Genomic DNA, 18,120 nt, shown 5'->3' with positions numbered 1-18,120 from the left:
ATAAGATAAGAAAAAGGGATTTCATGAAAGCGCCTTTCATGAACCATGTTCTTCAATGAAGAAGTTCATACAGAAGTTCAGAAGAAATGTTTTTTCTTGCCTTTCTTCCAAAGAGAAAAATCAAAAGTCCTATTAATAGTGTGTTAATTTTATTAGAGATGTCTATTTAGATATTTGAATGGAAACTTAAAATGATAGATGCAGCAGATCAACGTACAAAATACGCTAATCTAGATACTGAATGTTGATTTTATGGTTTTTTTCCATTATTATTATTTTACTGTGCAAGTTTATCATCAAAGTATCCAGCACCCTTGAGAATTTACCTTACTAGATACTCAAGGTTTTGTGTTTTAATTTTATGCAGAGAATGACTGGTTAAAATGCCAGTTTAGGTGAGAGGTAGTATAATCTTTGTATGCATTGGAACTCCATTTCTACTTACGGTAGCATATAGGAGACTAGACATTAAAAAGACAAATTATCAAGTTTAATTGTTAGGTGTTTGTAATTAAGGAGTTCCCAAAAGGGAAGATAGCTGCCTGTAGCGTGATTTTATATAAGATATTGAAGATGTAGATCTTACATTTATTTTATTGTTTCTGTAAAAACTTTATTCTCACTTATCTTATACCATGTGTCTCATTCAGTATTTGAGTTAGGTAAACAAATGGTTTCTACAATACAAAAAACCACCCACCAAAAACCTCAAGTGAGCTATTTAATGGTTTATCACCTGATCATGTTAAAATGTGAAGAAGTTAGCACAAACTTTAATGTAAGGTCATAAAATATACCAAAATATTTAATATTTTTTTTAGGTATCGAAATTTTGATCAGCCTCATCGATTCTATGTAGCTGATGTGTACACTGATCTTACTCCACTCAGTAAATTCCCTTCCCCTGAATACGAAACTTTTGCTGAATATTATAAAACAAAGTATAATCTTGACCTGACCAATCTCAACCAGCCACTGCTGGATGTGGACCACACATCTTCAAGGTAACAACAGTCTTATTTTGTGTCTGGTGTTTGTAGCCTGACAATAAAGTTCGTTCCTTCCTTCCTTCCTTCCTTCCTTCCATCCTTCCATCCTTCCTTCCTTCCATCCTTCCTTCCTTCCATCCTTCCTTCCTTCCATCCTTCCTTCCTTCCTTCCTTCCTTCCTTCCTTCCTTCCTTCCTTCCTTCCTTCCTTCCTTCCTTCCTTCCTTCCTTCCATCCTTCCTTCCTTCCATCCTTCCATCCATCCATCATTTATTTATTTATTTATTTTGAATTGTGAGATAAAGCTAAGGGCTTGTTATGTTATAACAACTGTAACTTGAGTTTATTTTTTTTCCAGAGTTAGCTGTGCTGTCACTTCACAATGCATTAAAATTGAATACAAAGAATAAGACATCAGTTTAGAAAGTTCAGGCTAGTAAGTTGTATTTGTTAATTATGTACTTACATTGAAGTATTTTCACATCGTTTTTAGACTTAATCTTTTGACTCCTCGCCATTTGAATCAGAAGGGGAAAGCACTTCCACTAAGCAGTGCTGAGAAGAGGAAGGCAAAGTGGGAAAGTTTGCAGAATAAGCAGGTAAAATAGAAAGTATCTAGTTCAAGTTGCCTCTCTCTTAACAGTGATCTGACTACCACCTTTACAGGTGAAATTATTTTTTCCCCCCTTCTCTCCCCAGATATTGGTTCCAGAGCTCTGTGCTATACATCCTATTCCAGCATCATTGTGGAGAAAAGCAGTTTGCCTGCCCAGCATACTTTATCGCCTGCACTGCCTGTTGACAGCAGAGGAACTAAGAGCTCAAACAGCCATGGATGCTGGTGTAGGGGTTAAATCGCTTCCTGCAGATTTCAGGCATGTATTTTTTCAATATATATATTTTTCAGTATGATATCTGACTTCATTGGAAAACAGGATGGAAACTTCACCATTACTGCATAAATTTTAAACCAATCTCTTTTGTTTAACTCATGTCATTTTTCAGTGAAACTTAGTTTAAAAAGACTTGATTGTGAATGGTGAAGGTATGTGCTGCAGTCACTGTTCTTTTCAGAAGAATATGGCATTTTTTTAAACTTGTGTGTGCATGAAGAGTCCTCTTGAGATAATTTTTTTTTTTTAACAAAATCAGCGTGTGTCTTTACAGATATCCTAACTTGGACTTCGGATGGAAAAAATCTATTGACAGCAAATCGTTCATCTCTATTCCTAACTCCTCTTTAGTAGAGAATGAAAATTACTGTAAGCACAGCACAATTGTAGTCCCTGAAAATGCTGCACATCAAGGTGCTAATAGAACCTCTTCTGCAGAAAACCATGACCAAATGTCTGTGAGTTACAGAACATTGCTCAATGAGTCACCCAGTAAACTCCAAATTGATGTCTCGGCAGAACTTGCAGCAATTAATGGTGTTTCTTATAATAAAAATCTTGCCAATGGCAATTGTGATTTAGTTAACAGAGACTTTTGCCAAGGAAATCAGCTGAATTACTGCAGGCAGGAGATACCTGTACAACCAACTACCTCATATCCCATTCAGAATTTATACAGCAGTGAGAACCAGCCCAAGCCCAGCAATGAATGTACTCTACTGAGTAATAAATACCTTGATGGAAATGCTAACAGATCTACCTCAGATGGATGCCCCAAAATGGCAGTGACCACCAGTACTTCAAAAGCTTTTAATCTTTTGAAAGACAGAGCAGATTCTGAAAACAACCCTTCCAGTGGGTACTCCTCAAAAACCCTCGGTCCTAATCCTGGTCTCATTCTTCAAGCTTTGACTCTTTCAAATGCTAGTGATGGATTTAATCTGGAGCGGCTAGAAATGCTTGGTGATTCATTTTTAAAGCACGCCATCACTACATATTTGTTTTGCACTTACCCCGATGCTCATGAGGGACGGCTGTCATATATGAGAAGCAAAAAAGTAAGTAGTAACAGTCCAAGCATACTAAGTAAAAGACATCTTGTAATAAGCAATATATATAAAAATTTTACTAGAAGATTGAGTGGCAACAGGATGATTTAATTTCACAGCTTTACTGATTATACATTGGGTTACATGCATAGCAGTAATAAAAATACAGGCTAGCAGGATTAAAGTTCCCATAACTGTGAGTGATTGGAACTTCTATTCGACAGCTCATTTTGAAATCTAAACCAGCTGATTACCAGCCTAAAGGAGGACAGGACTGAATAGAACTAAAAGTTCTGGATTAGTGAGGACGTTTGATGGACTAAACACTAGAGCTGTATTTGAGTAGAAACTCTTAAACACGAGTGCTTGAATGAAGGAATGAGAATTAGCAGCACAGAGCCTTACTTTGTGGTATTATTTGACCTTTCCTTTCTTTTTTTCCTCAATATGCCACTTTCCTTGAAAAATTTAGCATTATCTTGCAGAAACACTAAAAATAGAATAACAAAATCTCACAGAACTGTTGCATCAAAACTAAACGGTAGTAAGCAGAGTCTTCAGTTCTGTTGCTTCTGGTTTTGGATTCCGGAATGATCAAATACAAAAGGTTTGGGGTATTTTTTCCCTACGTAATGTGATAACTTTAATTAAATGCTAACAATTTTCTGCCTCTAATAAAATGCATCACTAAGAGTTAAATGATTGAGTAGTTTAATCTTGGAAAATAAAGACAGCTAAATAAATTGCATAGTTAAAATAAAGAAAGCGATTGAATATTCAAGTTCAAATTTCAAGACTTTAAAAAGAAACATAGAAAGCATGTTTAAAATGGGAAACAGATCAGAGGTTGATAGTTTAAAAAGGAAAACTTTCTGTGTGCGAGAGTGCTTTTTTCCCTCCCCTTTAAAATATTTAAAAGAATTTTAGGGGCTAACAAAATAACGTCTGTATTATGACTTAAGATTTGTTATGCAGAACTGTTTTAACACTTTCTACTGCCAAGATTTAGGTCACTCTACCCATAATAGCAAGTATTTTTCATCTAGTCTCCATGTCTATTATTAATACTGGTAATCAATGACATTTTTACAGGTTATATTTACTATTGTTTTGAAAGTAGCAATTTTATTTTGCAAGAATTCTTAAGATATCAGACTACTATAATTGAAATTGTCACATCTAATATGCTTGGCCTTAAAAAAAATCTGTACCTTGCTGTGAATTGATTGTGCTGTGTTAAGAAAGCTGAACCTCCCTTTTGAGATCTAGAGAAATTATGTAATGGTACAAGATCTGGTTTGACACGTAAAATTGTTTTGCTTCTTTTGCTTTTTAACCTATTTTCATGGAAATATATGTCCAGAGGTTTATCTGAATGTTTTTCTTGAAGGTCAGCAACTGTAACTTGTATCGCCTTGGGAAAAAGAAAGGACTGCCTAGTCGGATGGTGGTATCAATTTTTGATCCCCCAGTCAATTGGCTTCCTCCTGGTTACATAGTAAACCAGGACAAGAGCAACACTGATAAGTGGGAAAAAGATGAAATGGTAAGAATTCATTTAACTGTGTTGAGGAATAGTTACTTGTGTGTCTATATTCTCTCACCCCTGCCTCCTCCCAGCCCTCAGAAATTTGGCTATGATTTCAGCAAAAAGAAGTAAATTTTTATCTTTGTTTCCTTTTAAAACTTCATTGTAACTTACAGAAAATGAGAGGAAAGCTGATCTTGAATAGAACCCAAAGTAAAGAAATTTATGGAACATCATCCAATAAAGAGTGTGTATAGAAAAGTAGAGAAGAAATACTTCTTTGCCTGCAGTTAGCATGCTCTCAGGAGCTTTTCTGAAATTTCTCTTGGAAATTTTAGCAGAACTATCAGTACTGGTTTTGATATAATATGTAAAGACAGACAACTTGCTGCTTTTTAGTAAATAGTGAATACACCTCTACAGAATGTATGAAATGGAATTGCTGTTTTTCATAGTGTTGAGGCACAGTAAAGGTTAGAACTCTCTTGAGAAAATGCTTAATATTGGATGTTGTTAGCTAAACTATGGGTATGACTGGGAGCTACTTCTCGTCCAGAATACAGTGTTGGCTTAGACTGTCTCACTGTCTATTACGAAAAGCTTCAGAATGACAAGTCTTAATGAGGATTCAGATTATTTTCTTACTAAACGCATTGTATGTTCAGAGTAGAAGTGCAAGTGTAAGAAATATCACTGATCACAGCAGACAATAATGTAATCTTTAAGTGTTTGAGACCAGTTTGGAGGTCGGGAGTAAAGGGGTAGAGGGATTTTTTTTTTTAACTTTTCCCAGTTCTGAGTACCACACTCTTAGGCTATAGAACCACCAGAGGGCACATGAGAGGACTATTAGGTAGATGTACTGTGCAAATAAATGTTTATTACAGAATAAAACAACCTGATTATTATGGTTCTGTATTGTGCCAAGACTTCATTTCAAAGAGATTTAATTCTGTAGCTTTCTAAAAATAAAGTAGCACATTTGGGACAGGAGCTAATAATTGCTTTTAAAAAGCTTCCAGTTCTCTGTAACTTTTCAGTGGCCCTTCCTCTTTGCTAGTCACTGTTTATTTGTGAACAAAACACAAAATTCCAGATCAAGAGGCAGACAGTGATGCAACTAAGAAGCAGGGATTTTGTGCCAAGTATATATTTTGCTTTCTTGAGTGTAAATTTCATTCTCCATCCACGGGCTATAACTGGAGCTAAAAATGCCATAGTATTATGACAAATTATTACTAAAGCATCCTAGTCAAGTGCTGATTTTTTTGTGTGTTTGTGTAATCAGTCTTTAATAGAAGGAAATATCTTTCTTTGTTCATTTGATTAAATAGCCAGTTTCAAAAAAAAAAAAAAATCAAAAAAGCTCTTGCATGTATCTGTTTTTAGCTTGTAGGTGGCCATAACGTTTAAAATCAATGAGTCATTCTGAAGGAAAGGTTCTTTGTTGTGGGGTTCATTGTTGATTTATTTTTTAAGTACTGTCCAATGATGAAAAAATCAATGATCAGATTTGCTTCTTGTCTCCCTTAACTATTGTTCATTCTCCTCAATTATGTCTTTTTTTAATATGAAGCAATGTGCAGACATTCCTAGAAGAGTTCATTTAGCTGTTCTGCTAGTTCAAAATGGATTTTAAGAAATTTGTGAACGAAATTTTAGTAAAAATGAAAATTATCATTTGTTCTTAGTGAAAATGGACATCAAGATCTGTTTTGAATCATCCATATAGACATTTCTCTTTCAGAGAGTTTCTTTTAATTTCAGTGATGGATATGACAGGTGGTATTTGACAAAAAAAACCCCAGCACTAGCTCTAATTAGGACTGGTTAAATTACTCCTATTTTGCACACTATACTGCTACTAGTACCCAGAAGAGCTGTTTCAAATCAAATTTTGTTGTCTCTTGCTGATCAATTAAAGTTACAGAAATTCCTGCTTTGTATATATGAGATGGGTAATTACAACAGCAGAGATTCTTTTGGCAAAATGTCTAAATTATGGATTTCTACAGCCACTTTTTTTTTTCCTGCCCTCTCATTACTAAACCTTAATAAGTCTGTTCTTTCCTGATGAGGCGTATTCTGGTGTCTTTGATCCATCAATGTTTTCAAGTGCTGCCTAGTGCACCTTTCAGCTACCACCCATCCACACTTCTAGAATTGTGCATTCAGCCCAAAGGGAGAGGTCCCCAGTGGTGGCATCTGGTTCACAGATTTGCAAGTTTAAGTGGCTGAGACTTACAATAATACAAACATAGATTGAGGGCAGATACAGGCTGTTTTACTTGATTCAAAATGGTGTTGTTTTTCAGGACCGAATCCAGAAAAGCACTTTGAATCTGATCTTGGTCCTATCAAATTCAGTGGCAGAATTCCCGCTGACATCAGTAATGCTGGGTCGAGCCTGTGAATAGTCCTTTTGATGTTAGGAAGACGACTTGGGCATTTAGCTAATATATTCAAGTGCTTTCCTGGACTGAAGCCATGGCAAGTCATACAGCATTGTATAGCTTGGGCATATCTGTGTTCAGCTTATAATTTACATCAGTCCATACCAATTTGCTCAATATGAGCAGGGAAAAGACATGAGATATCATTAGTTTTACTGTTGTAGATAAGTATGTAAATATTAGAATAACGGTGACAACTTTCACTTTTCTTTTAATTAGTTAAGGCTGTAAGTATAGCCTCAAAAAAACCCAAAACTATAAACAAATATGTACTTGTTTAAAAGATGGGATTAATACTAGTTGCCTTTGCATTGAGTTATTCTACTTCATGATTTAGTATATGTGTTAATACTCAGTTTAAAAACAAGCAACCAATAAAAATCTATATTACAGAAGTGTGCCCTTTTTTCTGCTTTTTCATTTTTAGACCTACTGTATTGGAATCTCGGTGATATTAAATGTATGACAAACCAGAGGGATTTCCTATATGTTAAAATTAATAATTATTAACTTGCTCTTACATAACCAAAAATTGGCTTATATCTCATGTCCAGTAAGCAGGAAGATTTCATTGAATGTGTTCTCCATTTGTGTGTCCCAAAACTGTGATTATCATGATTAAGACTATGGTAAACACTGCAAGCCACTTCATGTTTGCCGTAGAAGGATGCAGAAAGAATCTTCAAAATTTAATTGATTCAACATTTGTACTAGCTTTACTTAGCAGCTAGAGAGAAGGATGCACCCCAAACTGTTTCTTGTACTTCTCTAATTTTTTTAATTTAGAATTCAGTCTTTTGTTTACTTTGGTGTGCAAGTGTATAATGTTTAGTGGATTTAAAATTAATTGTACGCGTGTCATGTTCAAGTATAAGCATGAATTGCTATGGAACACAGCATATATTAGATGTGGAACATATGCTGTTATAGATTAATAATAAAGGATTTGTATTCAAAGGCAATTGTTCTAATTTAGAGAGCTAGTGTTAATTGAGGTTGTACTGCAAATCCAATCAGGCAGTGCAGTTAGGCACATCAAAAAATCAGTGATCTTATTAGCAGGCGCTACTCAAATTCTACACTCCTGACAGTTCTGGAACAAAAATTGCAAATTTCTCTCTCTAGTATCATATTTTTTGTCTTCTTTCCATAGACAAAGGAGAACTTGTTGGCTAACGGTAAACTTGATGATTATGATGATGAAGAGGATGAAAACCTAATGTGGAGTTTACCTAAGGAGGAAACGGACTTTGAAGATGATTTTCTGGAGTACGACCAGGAGCATATCAAATTCATTGATAATATGTTAATGGGATCAGGGGCTTTTGTAAAGAAAATCTCTCTCTCTCACTTTTCAACCACTGATTCAAACTATGAGTGGAAAGCACCCAAAAAGTCATCCCTGGGTAACGTTCAGTTTTCATCAGATTTTGATGATTTTGACTATAGCTCTTGGGATGCTATGTGCTATCTGGATCCTAGCAAGGCTGTTGAAGAGGATGATTTTGTAGTGGGCTTCTGGAATCCATCAGAAGAAAACTGTGGTGTTGATGCAGGAAAACAGTCTATCTCCTATGACTTGCATACAGAGCAGTGTATCGCCGACAAAAGCATTGCAGACTGTGTGGAAGCCCTGTTGGGCTGTTATCTGACCAGCTGTGGTGAAAGGGCTGCTCAGCTTTTCCTGTGTTCATTGGGGCTGAAGGTGCTCCCTGTAATTAAAAAGACTGATTGGGAAGGCACTTTGTGTGCTACCAGAGGGAATTGTAACACTGAGCAGAAACATCTTTCACCAAACTCTGTTTCTGCTTCTGTAGCTAATTCAGAGCCTTCTCTGTATAAAGACCTGGAGTATGGCTGTTTGAAGATTCCACCGAGGTGTATGTTTGATCACCCAGATGCTGAAAAAACCCTGAATCACCTTATTTCTGGTTTTGAAAACTTTGAAAAGAAAATAAACTACAGTTTTAAGAACAAGGCTTATCTTCTTCAGGCATTTACTCATGCCTCGTACCATTATAATACCATAACTGGTAAGTTGTCTTAAAGAAACTAGGTGGAGTGTCCCATATTGTAAATATAAGAGAAGCAGTATATGTTATGTTCCTATATGTAGTCTTGATTTAAATTCCACATGCTACTTTAATATTCAGTAGTCTCTGTATACAAAATCTTAGAGAAGAATATCTTGCCCCTTATTTAGAGGATGATACTTTTTGAACCTGTATCTCAAATATTCATATTTTGACTTGATACAGATACAAGATTTACTGAAGCCTAACTGAGTTTTGAGAAAGAGCAGTAATTTTGTCTCTGATGCTGTATCACTAGGTGTATGTAACTGACAGTAGATCCTTGTTTAGCTGAAAGAAGTCCTTGTAGGACTTTGGAAAATTGCAGTGTACTTCTAGAAGTAGCAATTATGTTTTGCAAAAATATTTATCAAATTCGTCTCATAATTTGATCCCAAGAATACTACCCTTTGACTGTACTTCTGTAGATTAAAACTAGACTATACAATTTCTATTAGCTAAATAGTTTATAGGATAGAAAAATATGGAGAATTCCATTTGAAGTTGTGAATAGGAAGGCTTAACTTAAGTCTAGGCATTTTATTGTGTAAATATATAAAGTCAATTTGAAGCAGTTGACTAAATCAGACTAAATATTAGTTTCAGGTGAAGTGCTTAATATTTCTGTACATGATCTTATAAAAGATTTTACAGCTGTAGAAATTTGTATGTCTGTAATCATCTTGAATTACTTTTGCTTATACTAATTAATTTAGTATTCATTCATTCTAAAACTTCCAGTATTTTCCTATGATAATATACAATTGAAAATAAATCATGGTAAAATTCCAACCCTATTTGAAGTGAGTGGCAAATTCCTGTGCAGTCAGCAGTCTGAATTTTTCCCCATAGTGAATTGGTTCCTTATTCCAACGAGTAAGAAAGCTCTGCTTTAGTTAAAGTAATAAGTAATTTTGAAGTGTTAGTACATTGAGAAACACTTCTGACAAAACACTAAAACACTCCTTTGGGTTTTTCATTCTAGGCAATATTGCCCACATTTATACTTACTTCTTACAGATATTTCTGTATATATGTCTATATAAATTAACAAGCAGAAACCCTGAGCCAAGGTGTCTAGTTGAAATTATGTTGTTGGTAACAGAAGCTTCTGATTCTATTTCTATTTACCAAGTAAAACAACCGTGAGTTGCAGTTACCTTATAACTTTTTCTCTTAAGGAGTTGAGATCCGACAGCATCTTAGGTTCAGCTATAAAAGCCTCTTAGTGCTAGCCATTTCACGCTCATGTTACTTTTATTGTAATTTTGTCTTCCTTCCTTCTCTACCCACCTATCCCTGTTGGCTTTCAAGAAGGTTTTTTGCTTTTGTTTATATTCTAAAAATAGACATCCATAGGTCTCCATTCGGAGTCCCCCAGCAATTTTCCAAACAGCAAAAGACTGATAATTTTAGTTTCCATTTTTAAAGACCGATTCTGAATGGAAATCTTATGTTCACTGCTTCTTGAGAAATCTAAATGTGTGGCAAATTGGATGAAGACTCTCAGATTGTATGTTCCCTCTGCTTTTAATGAATTGATTTGTTTATTAATTGTTTTGAGGTTTAATTTTTATAGTTTTCAGATAAGCCTGCTGGCGGAATCTCTTGATTTCACTTTTTTGATGTCTCTCAGCACAGTCTGAAGATCTTGAAGGAAAGCATTAATTGATTATAAACACAAATGTTTTACTAGCCTGACAACATTTATTTCAAAAGTGACTTTATTATTTGTTTATTAGATATAACTCCCTTTTTCTGATTTTTTTAAAATAATTAGATAACAATTTCTTTAAACACAAAGGTACCTATTTTAAAAAAAAAAAGTGCTTTTCTCTGAGCACTGGTTGGTTTGTGGAATTTATGTGGCAGTCTACCAAACCTCTTATCCAGAAAGGCCTGGAAAGAATGTGTGTATTAAACTTAATTGTGTTTTCGTATGTTCTTCTATTTCCAACACTTTAAGATTGTTACCAGCGCTTAGAATTCCTGGGAGATGCAATTTTGGACTACCTCATAACCAAGCACCTTTATGAAGACCCACGGCAGCACTCTCCAGGAGTTCTTACTGACCTACGATCTGCTCTAGTCAATAATACCATTTTTGCATCGTTAGCTGTAAAGTATGACTACCACAAGTACTTCAAAGCTGTCTCTCCTGAACTGTTTCATGTTATCGATGACTTTGTGCAGTTTCAAATGGAAAAGAATGAAATGCAAGGAATGGATTCTGAGGTTAGTGGAAGTAGAAAGAATGTGTTCAGTATCTGATTTGAAGCAGCATGTCATTGGATTTCTTAGTGTGATGTTGTAATGTTTTAGTTCTATGCACATAGCAGCCAAAGCAGCAGGCTCCCAGTAATAAAGCATTCAGTATGCAAAGTAGAATACGAACTTTAGAAGGTACAGAGTCAATAAGAACACTCAGAAACTAAATTGAAAGCAGTTTGCCTCTAGATCTTTCTGTGACACTTTATTTCAGTCATTGTTTTGCTTCTGTGTTGTTAGAACAACATGGTGGTGGGAAACCACTTAGTTTGCTTTCTTCACTGGCTGATCAGAAGCACCACACAAAATTGTGATTAAGAGTTACTAAGTACATAATGCTGACTCAGGATTGGATAATCATGCAATATCACGAACAACACTACCTTGGCCCAGTGCAGGGATTATTTAATGTAGCATACTGATGTACAACATGAGTGGAAATATCTTTCCACTGGTTTTCTTCTGATGTTTTCAGTTGGAGCAGATAGACATTGCATTTTACTCAGGTGTGTTTGATGTGCTGCTAAAGGCTTTATATCTGCCCACCAGTCAAACTTATGCATCTTTCAACTACGCTGCCTGAAAAATAGTTTAACTGAAGACTTGCAAATGCATATAATCTGTGCGCTGTGCAGGAAAGCTAATGATAATAAACTTTTTTTTTTTGCTGGTAAATGGGCTAAAAGACAGCAAGGGCCTTGTGGGTCGAAGTCTCATCAGGGTCCTGGAAGAGACGAACTTCCTCATTATCCTTTCTTTAAAAGTGTTATCCAGTAGATATCCTTAATAGTTTGTCTTCTGGAAAACTGCGACCGATGTCTTAGAAAACATTCCGTCTGAGAATAGTACAGCACTAAATAAAGACCTTATCTTTGTCTGTAGTAATTTCTTCTTTCTGATACACAATTTAAAAGCTTTGGAGTCAGAATACTTTGGTTACACATATGTGTGTTTACAGCCTTTGTGCTCTGTTCCAGAGTGAAATCAGTGTTTTATGGGAAGATTCAGAAAACATCAACTAAGAAATTTGTCTCTGAAACTTAGAGAATAGAAATTATTTTACATGAGAGTATCAAACTCTGTTATATGTCTTGTTTTCTTCACTGTATGAGTGAAAAGGCTGAAAATTTATTTTAAGAGCTCATAGTGATTTTTTAGCTTTGTTCAGTTCTTGCTAGTATGCAAAAAGGTTGCCTAGAAACTTCCACCAAAGTTGCAACCAAATTATGTGATGGCTGTTTCAAATAAAATTCTTGTTTCACTCTCCCCACGCCTGCTCCCTATCTTGGTCTGGCACTGAATTACTGAAACTCTTATTTCATCAGAGTTAATGCAAGAGTCTTTGTTTCTGCAGTTCATGCCAGCTAGACTGGTTTCCATGTGTGTCTCCACGTCATCTGCTTTTCTTTTTTTCAAATCTCGCTCCCAAAACATCTGTTGTCCCTTGCCTTATAGCTCTTAGTTTCTCTCAACTTCTGTTATTTCAGTATAACTCAAAAGTGCTTCAGTTTGCACTTGGTATGAAATATGCTGTTCATAACTCTTGAATTTGTTTTTTAACATAAAAATTCCCATTTGGTGTGTGTATACACATCAAATCTGATTTCTTACTTTATTTATTTTGGGTAGAAGTACTGGGTGGGACTAGTTTGTAAAGTATGTGGTAACTTAAAAGAACCAAACCGGGTTTTGAACCTCAGATAGTGGTCAAGTGGAGAGAGAGCAGGTAGCTGTTGGGAAAAAAGAGCGACTGAAACTTATTTCTCTTTAGGCAAAAGAGAGTAATGGTCAAAACCTTTGTTTTCAGGTTATTTTGTTTGGTCTTGAGTGAATGTATATTATATATACATATAAAGGATATATAAAGGATTAGGTAAACTCTTAATGTTTAAGACATCTACTGAAAGTTTAGTTTCAATAACGAGAATTTGGTGGCATAGAAAAAAACTTCACCTGCTACATTTAAAAAATACCTGTGTGCTGTTAGCTCAGTCTGATGTTGCTGGTTATCAGTTATTAATGGCTTGTTTTAGTAATGCTTGTACTTGTCTTTGAGAGTAAATGAAGTAGGAAAAGGTACATCTGACTCTCATATAGAGATTGGGTATTTTAAACACTCCTTGTAGAAGGTATTCAATGTATGAACTCTGCTTTGTTATGAGTAGCTTTCTAGTATTAACTGATAGAGCTGAGTCTTTTCCTTATTGGAAAAAAAAGATCCATGGAAAAATCCTACAGAATTATTGCAGTAGGAATTTACAAAGCCTATGAGGTCCCTGTATGCAGTGGCGTTTGGGATTTTTTTTCACATTTGAAAAATGATACATCCAGCAACTTGGTTTCATTGAGGAACAAAAGAACAATTTCACTCTGGAAAGTTGTCAATGAAAACTTAAAGGAAGCACCTCAGGATAGGATGTAAGAGTTTGCATTCTGAAGATCTTTGTTCTATTTTAAAAGAAGCAATCGTTTCTCTCTTTTCTCCTCCTCTTCCTCTCCCCCTCCCCTTACCCCCCTGCCTTTTTTAATTGCAAACAGCTCAGAAGATCTGAAGAAGATGAAGAAAAAGAGGAAGACATTGAAGTACCAAAAGCCATGGGGGATATTTTTGAGTCTCTTGCTGGTGCCATTTATATGGATAGTGGAATGTCTTTGGAAATGGTTTGGCAAGTGTACTATCCAATGATGAGGCCGTTAATAGGTATCGTAGCTTTCAGAAGAAAAATTAATAATTAAGTGCCATGTGCTATGAAGAGAACAAAACTAATTTTTTTCTTCTTTTCAAATAGAAAAATTTTCTGCTAATGTGCCCCGTTCCCCAGTGCGAGAGCTGCTGGAGATGGAGCCAGAGACAGCCAAATTTAGGTAAGAATATATTTTCTTCTGTACACACTGCCATAAAATGTATTTAAGCAGTGCTTTGTAAAGTACTGGGGATTTTTAAATGTCATGAATTAATTTTAATTTATTTTGAACTAAGCAGCTGAGATAATTATTGTCTTCATTAATGTTAATTTTTATCCTTGGATAACTTTCTTGAGAAAAGTAATGATTTCTGTCTAACTATACTGCTTTAAATTCTGTTGAAAAGAGAATGTCGGTCTCTTATTTCACATTAACTTGCAAAGGCAATACGTAATTCTTGTGTATATTTTTGCAGTCCTGCAGAAAGAACTTACGATGGAAAGGTCAGAGTAACAGTGGAAGTAGTAGGAAAGGGAAAGTTTAAAGGTGTTGGCAGAAGCTACAGGATTGCCAAATCTGCAGCTGCGAGAAGAGCACTACGAAGCCTCAAAGCAAATCAACCTCAGGTCCCAAACAGCTGAGACTCCTCTTAAAAATAAATAAAATGAGGGGAAAAAACCATACAAATAAAGGAAATTTTGAAAAATTTTGATGTTGAGAGGAACAAATTGGAAGACAGAATTTAAAGTTTGTTTGATAACAATAGATAGCAAAACATTTAACATGTATAAAATTTTGGAACTAATTGTAGTTATAGTTTTTTGCGCAAACACAATCTTGTCTTCTTTCCTCACTTCTGCTTCGTTTAATCACAAGAGTGCTTTAATGATGACATTTAGCAAGTGTTCAGAATAATTGTTGTCAGGTCTTTTTGGTTTACTTTTATTGTCAGTACAGCTTTGCTTAGTGTTAGAAGGCCAGGGAGCTTATGCCTAATGCAGTTGCTAGATTTATATATAGTAATCTTGAAATTTTTCAATCTGTGCACTAGTGCCAGTCATAAAGCAGTTGATAAACTGTACTGGATGATTGGGTGTAAGAAAGAATAAGTGTGCCAGTATTCTTTTTTTTTTCTTCTTTTTCTTTTTCCCCTCTCCATGTCATCTTTTTACATTAAGATGGCATTCCCAATCATTATTGCACTTATTTGTTAGGGACAGATTTTAATTGAAATGGCTGGCATACTGGTAGAATGAAACTTCAATTTCCTTATGCCACACAGTCTTGCATAAAAAAAAGGTTCTTGCCTTAAAAATAAATAAACCCTCATTAATAATCTTTAATTTCTGATCTTTTTCAGAACAAACTGTTTTACATTCCCTTCATTTTGTTATGCATTTTACAATGATACAGCTCTATATTTACAATACAACTCATTACTATGGCTGTAACTTATTACAGGATTATAATGAAATTGTATTCATATATATGTAACTAGGTTATTTTTAACGATTCAGAGGAAGTGATTAGTCTACAGTTTTTTTTATACCATAAACAAAATATGGTCTTTGGTTAAAATTCCAATTTTACACAAACCTGCAAGCTAGATAGTTCCAGTACTGGAAACAGTAACAAATAATTGCACAGTGCAAACTGTCACTCTTACAAAATAACCTGAGACATATCACACCTAAAATATGCTGCAGATTTTATAGTCAATTGGTTATGTATTTAACAAACAGAGCACCTTTACACTTAGAGATATTTCCACGTAAATTTCTTACTGTACTTTTCAGAGTTGCATGCATGTTTCACCTACCAAAGCTGTGCTGTTAAATAACATGAAAGTTGATGTTTGAGATATAACTGCCGTACTTTTGATACATCTGTGATTTAGGTCCTTAATTTAGAGAAACTAGCTCATTGGTGTTTTGGTCTACTGGGGTGGGGGGGGGGTGGGAAATCATACTTTTATTTTTTAAGCTTTGCCTATACTTTAATTAGAGTTTTGTAGGCACTCTTCACTTAAATACCTCAGTTTTTCTTTTCTTTTTTCTTTTCTCTTTTCTTTTCTTTTCTTTTCTTTTCTTTTCTTTTCTTTTCTTTTCTTTTCTTTTCTTTTCTTTTCTTTTCTTTTCTTTTCTTGCATGCGTTGTTTTTTTTCTGTTTTGGTGCTATGTTTATATATTATGCTTGAAATTTTAATTTTTTGCACTGTAACTATAATACCTCTTAATTTACCTTTTAAAAAAGCTGTGGGTCTTGTGTTCCCACCAATATCAGTAGAGGTTTGCTGCAATTTTGCCCTGTTAATTATGCTTGAAGTTTGAGAAAGCAGAGCAAGGTGTTTTAACGTTTTCCAGCACAATAGTTTGAACTTGATGCTGTGTCTTATGTATTAAATTACAAATAAATACTGTATTTCCTGCTTTTAAACCCTATTCCTTTCCTCACAAATGCACACTAAAACAAAACAAAAACTGTCAGCTCTTGCTTTCTTAAAACAAAAAAATGCCTTAGTGACAAGGGGTAGACATTAAGCTTTTCTGAAATACAGTTTTCCAAAGTTCATAAATTTTCTATCTTAGTCATTTTTCATTCTGCAAAAAAAGACCATTCTTGTATTTGAAAGCATCATTGTTATAGCAGTCAGATTGAGGATTAAAATACTAGCTTATAAAAAATTCCAGCATTTGTTTGGTACTTCAGTTGTGAAAATGTAACAGAATTGTAATATCTGCAAGTAAATGAGATGGAGCAGTAAAAACATGCAGTCTACATTTTCAAAAGTAAATTGCTTTGTGTTTGAAAAAAATAACAAACCTAAAACATCACAGATTTAAATTACAGCTCTTCCTTTGTGTGAGGAGCAATGTTTCTTAGAGAAAATACACAACCACCGGTGTTAGCAATTCTGTGTTTCTGGCCAGACATTAATCAGCAGATAAAATCAGATCATCTAGAAAGTCTTAAGTAGTTTTAACTGCATTATGAAAAACTTAAATTTAAGTGAAGTCTTCTAATGCCTGACATTTCGTTCTGTTTGTTACAAGGTTACAGATTCTCAGGGGTTTGGGGTAGTTGTTAACAGTAAAGTGCTACAGAGGGTTTTGTTGCAAAGAAAATTAACTGAACTTGTTCTGTGTTTCAGAATAGTTTAATGATCACTTTGTTACTAGATAAAGCCTATGAATTGGAAATCTGAAATGTGTAGTGGCTGACTATAAAGTAGCTTCTGCTGCTGATGCGTTTTTAAATGTTTTAAATGCCGTGATTTTTTCCAATGTGACCTCATTGAAATATTTTTTTAAACTTTGAGATAGAAAATTCATATTAGTGTCCATGTTATACATCTGTGTGTTTTACCCTGCAGTTGATATGATTTTGATATTGGACAGTGTATGCTATTAAAGACCTAAATCTGATCATTTGAAGGTTGGGATAGAAATCACTTGACATGCTGTAAGCACAAGTGTAAGTGGACTGTTGCAACCCATCTTCAAAAGCAACCACACAGGCTCATCATAAATAGTGTGGGGGTTAGTTGGCATGAACCTTGGTTTTTTTTATCTTAAGTCCTGTTATACTGTACTTTAAACAGTCCTCCTAACTATGCTGCGTTTTTATTTTTATGGCTTTTTTTTTTTGCGCTGTTCTGTTCATGTAGCACAAATAAGCATTGCACTTGGTACCATGCTTTACCTCATTTCAAGAAAAAAAAAGCTTAACAGAGAGGAAAAATGTGGTTTGGCCTTGCTGCTGTTCTGATTTACTGAATCTGAAAAAGATAATTATAATGCCTGCAATGTGTCATTTACTTGCACAACTTAAATAGGTCATTTGTAATGTCTGTGGCATTTTTACTGTATGTGAAAAAAATACAACAAAGATGTGTAACAACTCTTGATTGTATTTTAAAGCTATTGTTTTCCTACTACATCATTTTACTGTTATGTGAAGTAATTAAAAGTAGAATGACCTCTGACACTCCAGTAATTATCTCTGAACAAACCAACATATTATGCGTATAATGTAGTTTTTGCAAGAAGACAGCCCCTAGTAATTTGGTCAAACTCAACTAAATCTCTGCTCAGTCTGAATATTGAGTGCCCAGTAGCGACTTCTGAAGTGTTTGTTCAGCTTGATGCTGCTAAAGTCTGTACAGAAAAAAAAGCCTACTATTT

General features: G+C 34.8%; 1 protein-coding gene across 3 annotated transcripts in view; it reads left to right on the top strand.

Annotated features, from left to right (window-relative positions):
- Positions 1-15,875, top strand: part of DICER1 (dicer 1, ribonuclease III) — a 62,311-nt gene extending 46,436 nt beyond the window's left edge. For 2 of the 3 annotated variants that reach the window (XM_054068024.1, XM_054068025.1), the window contains exons 20-29: positions 822-1,004; positions 1,482-1,587; positions 1,688-1,863; positions 2,156-2,939; positions 4,321-4,476; positions 8,065-8,944; positions 10,950-11,218; positions 13,790-13,952; positions 14,041-14,116; positions 14,412-15,875. In XM_054068024.1, coding sequence (XP_053923999.1) covers positions 822-1,004; positions 1,482-1,587; positions 1,688-1,863; positions 2,156-2,939; positions 4,321-4,476; positions 8,065-8,944; positions 10,950-11,218; positions 13,790-13,952; positions 14,041-14,116; positions 14,412-14,577 — 2,959 coding nt within the window. In that variant the 3' untranslated portion in view covers positions 14,578-15,875. Of the gene's footprint in view, positions 1-821; positions 1,005-1,481; positions 1,588-1,687; positions 1,864-2,155; positions 2,940-4,320; positions 4,477-8,064; positions 8,945-10,949; positions 11,219-13,789; positions 13,953-14,040; positions 14,117-14,411 lie in introns of those variants that run through there. The other variant, XM_054068026.1, reaches the window with a different exon arrangement.
- The last annotated feature ends 2,245 nt before the right edge of the window (positions 15,876-18,120 follow it).

Source organism: Cuculus canorus, chromosome 5 (assembly GCF_017976375.1).
Source record: "Cuculus canorus isolate bCucCan1 chromosome 5, bCucCan1.pri, whole genome shotgun sequence".
NCBI lineage: Eukaryota > Metazoa > Chordata > Aves > Cuculiformes > Cuculidae > Cuculus > Cuculus canorus.
This window is presented reverse-complemented; position numbering and strand designations above follow the sequence as displayed.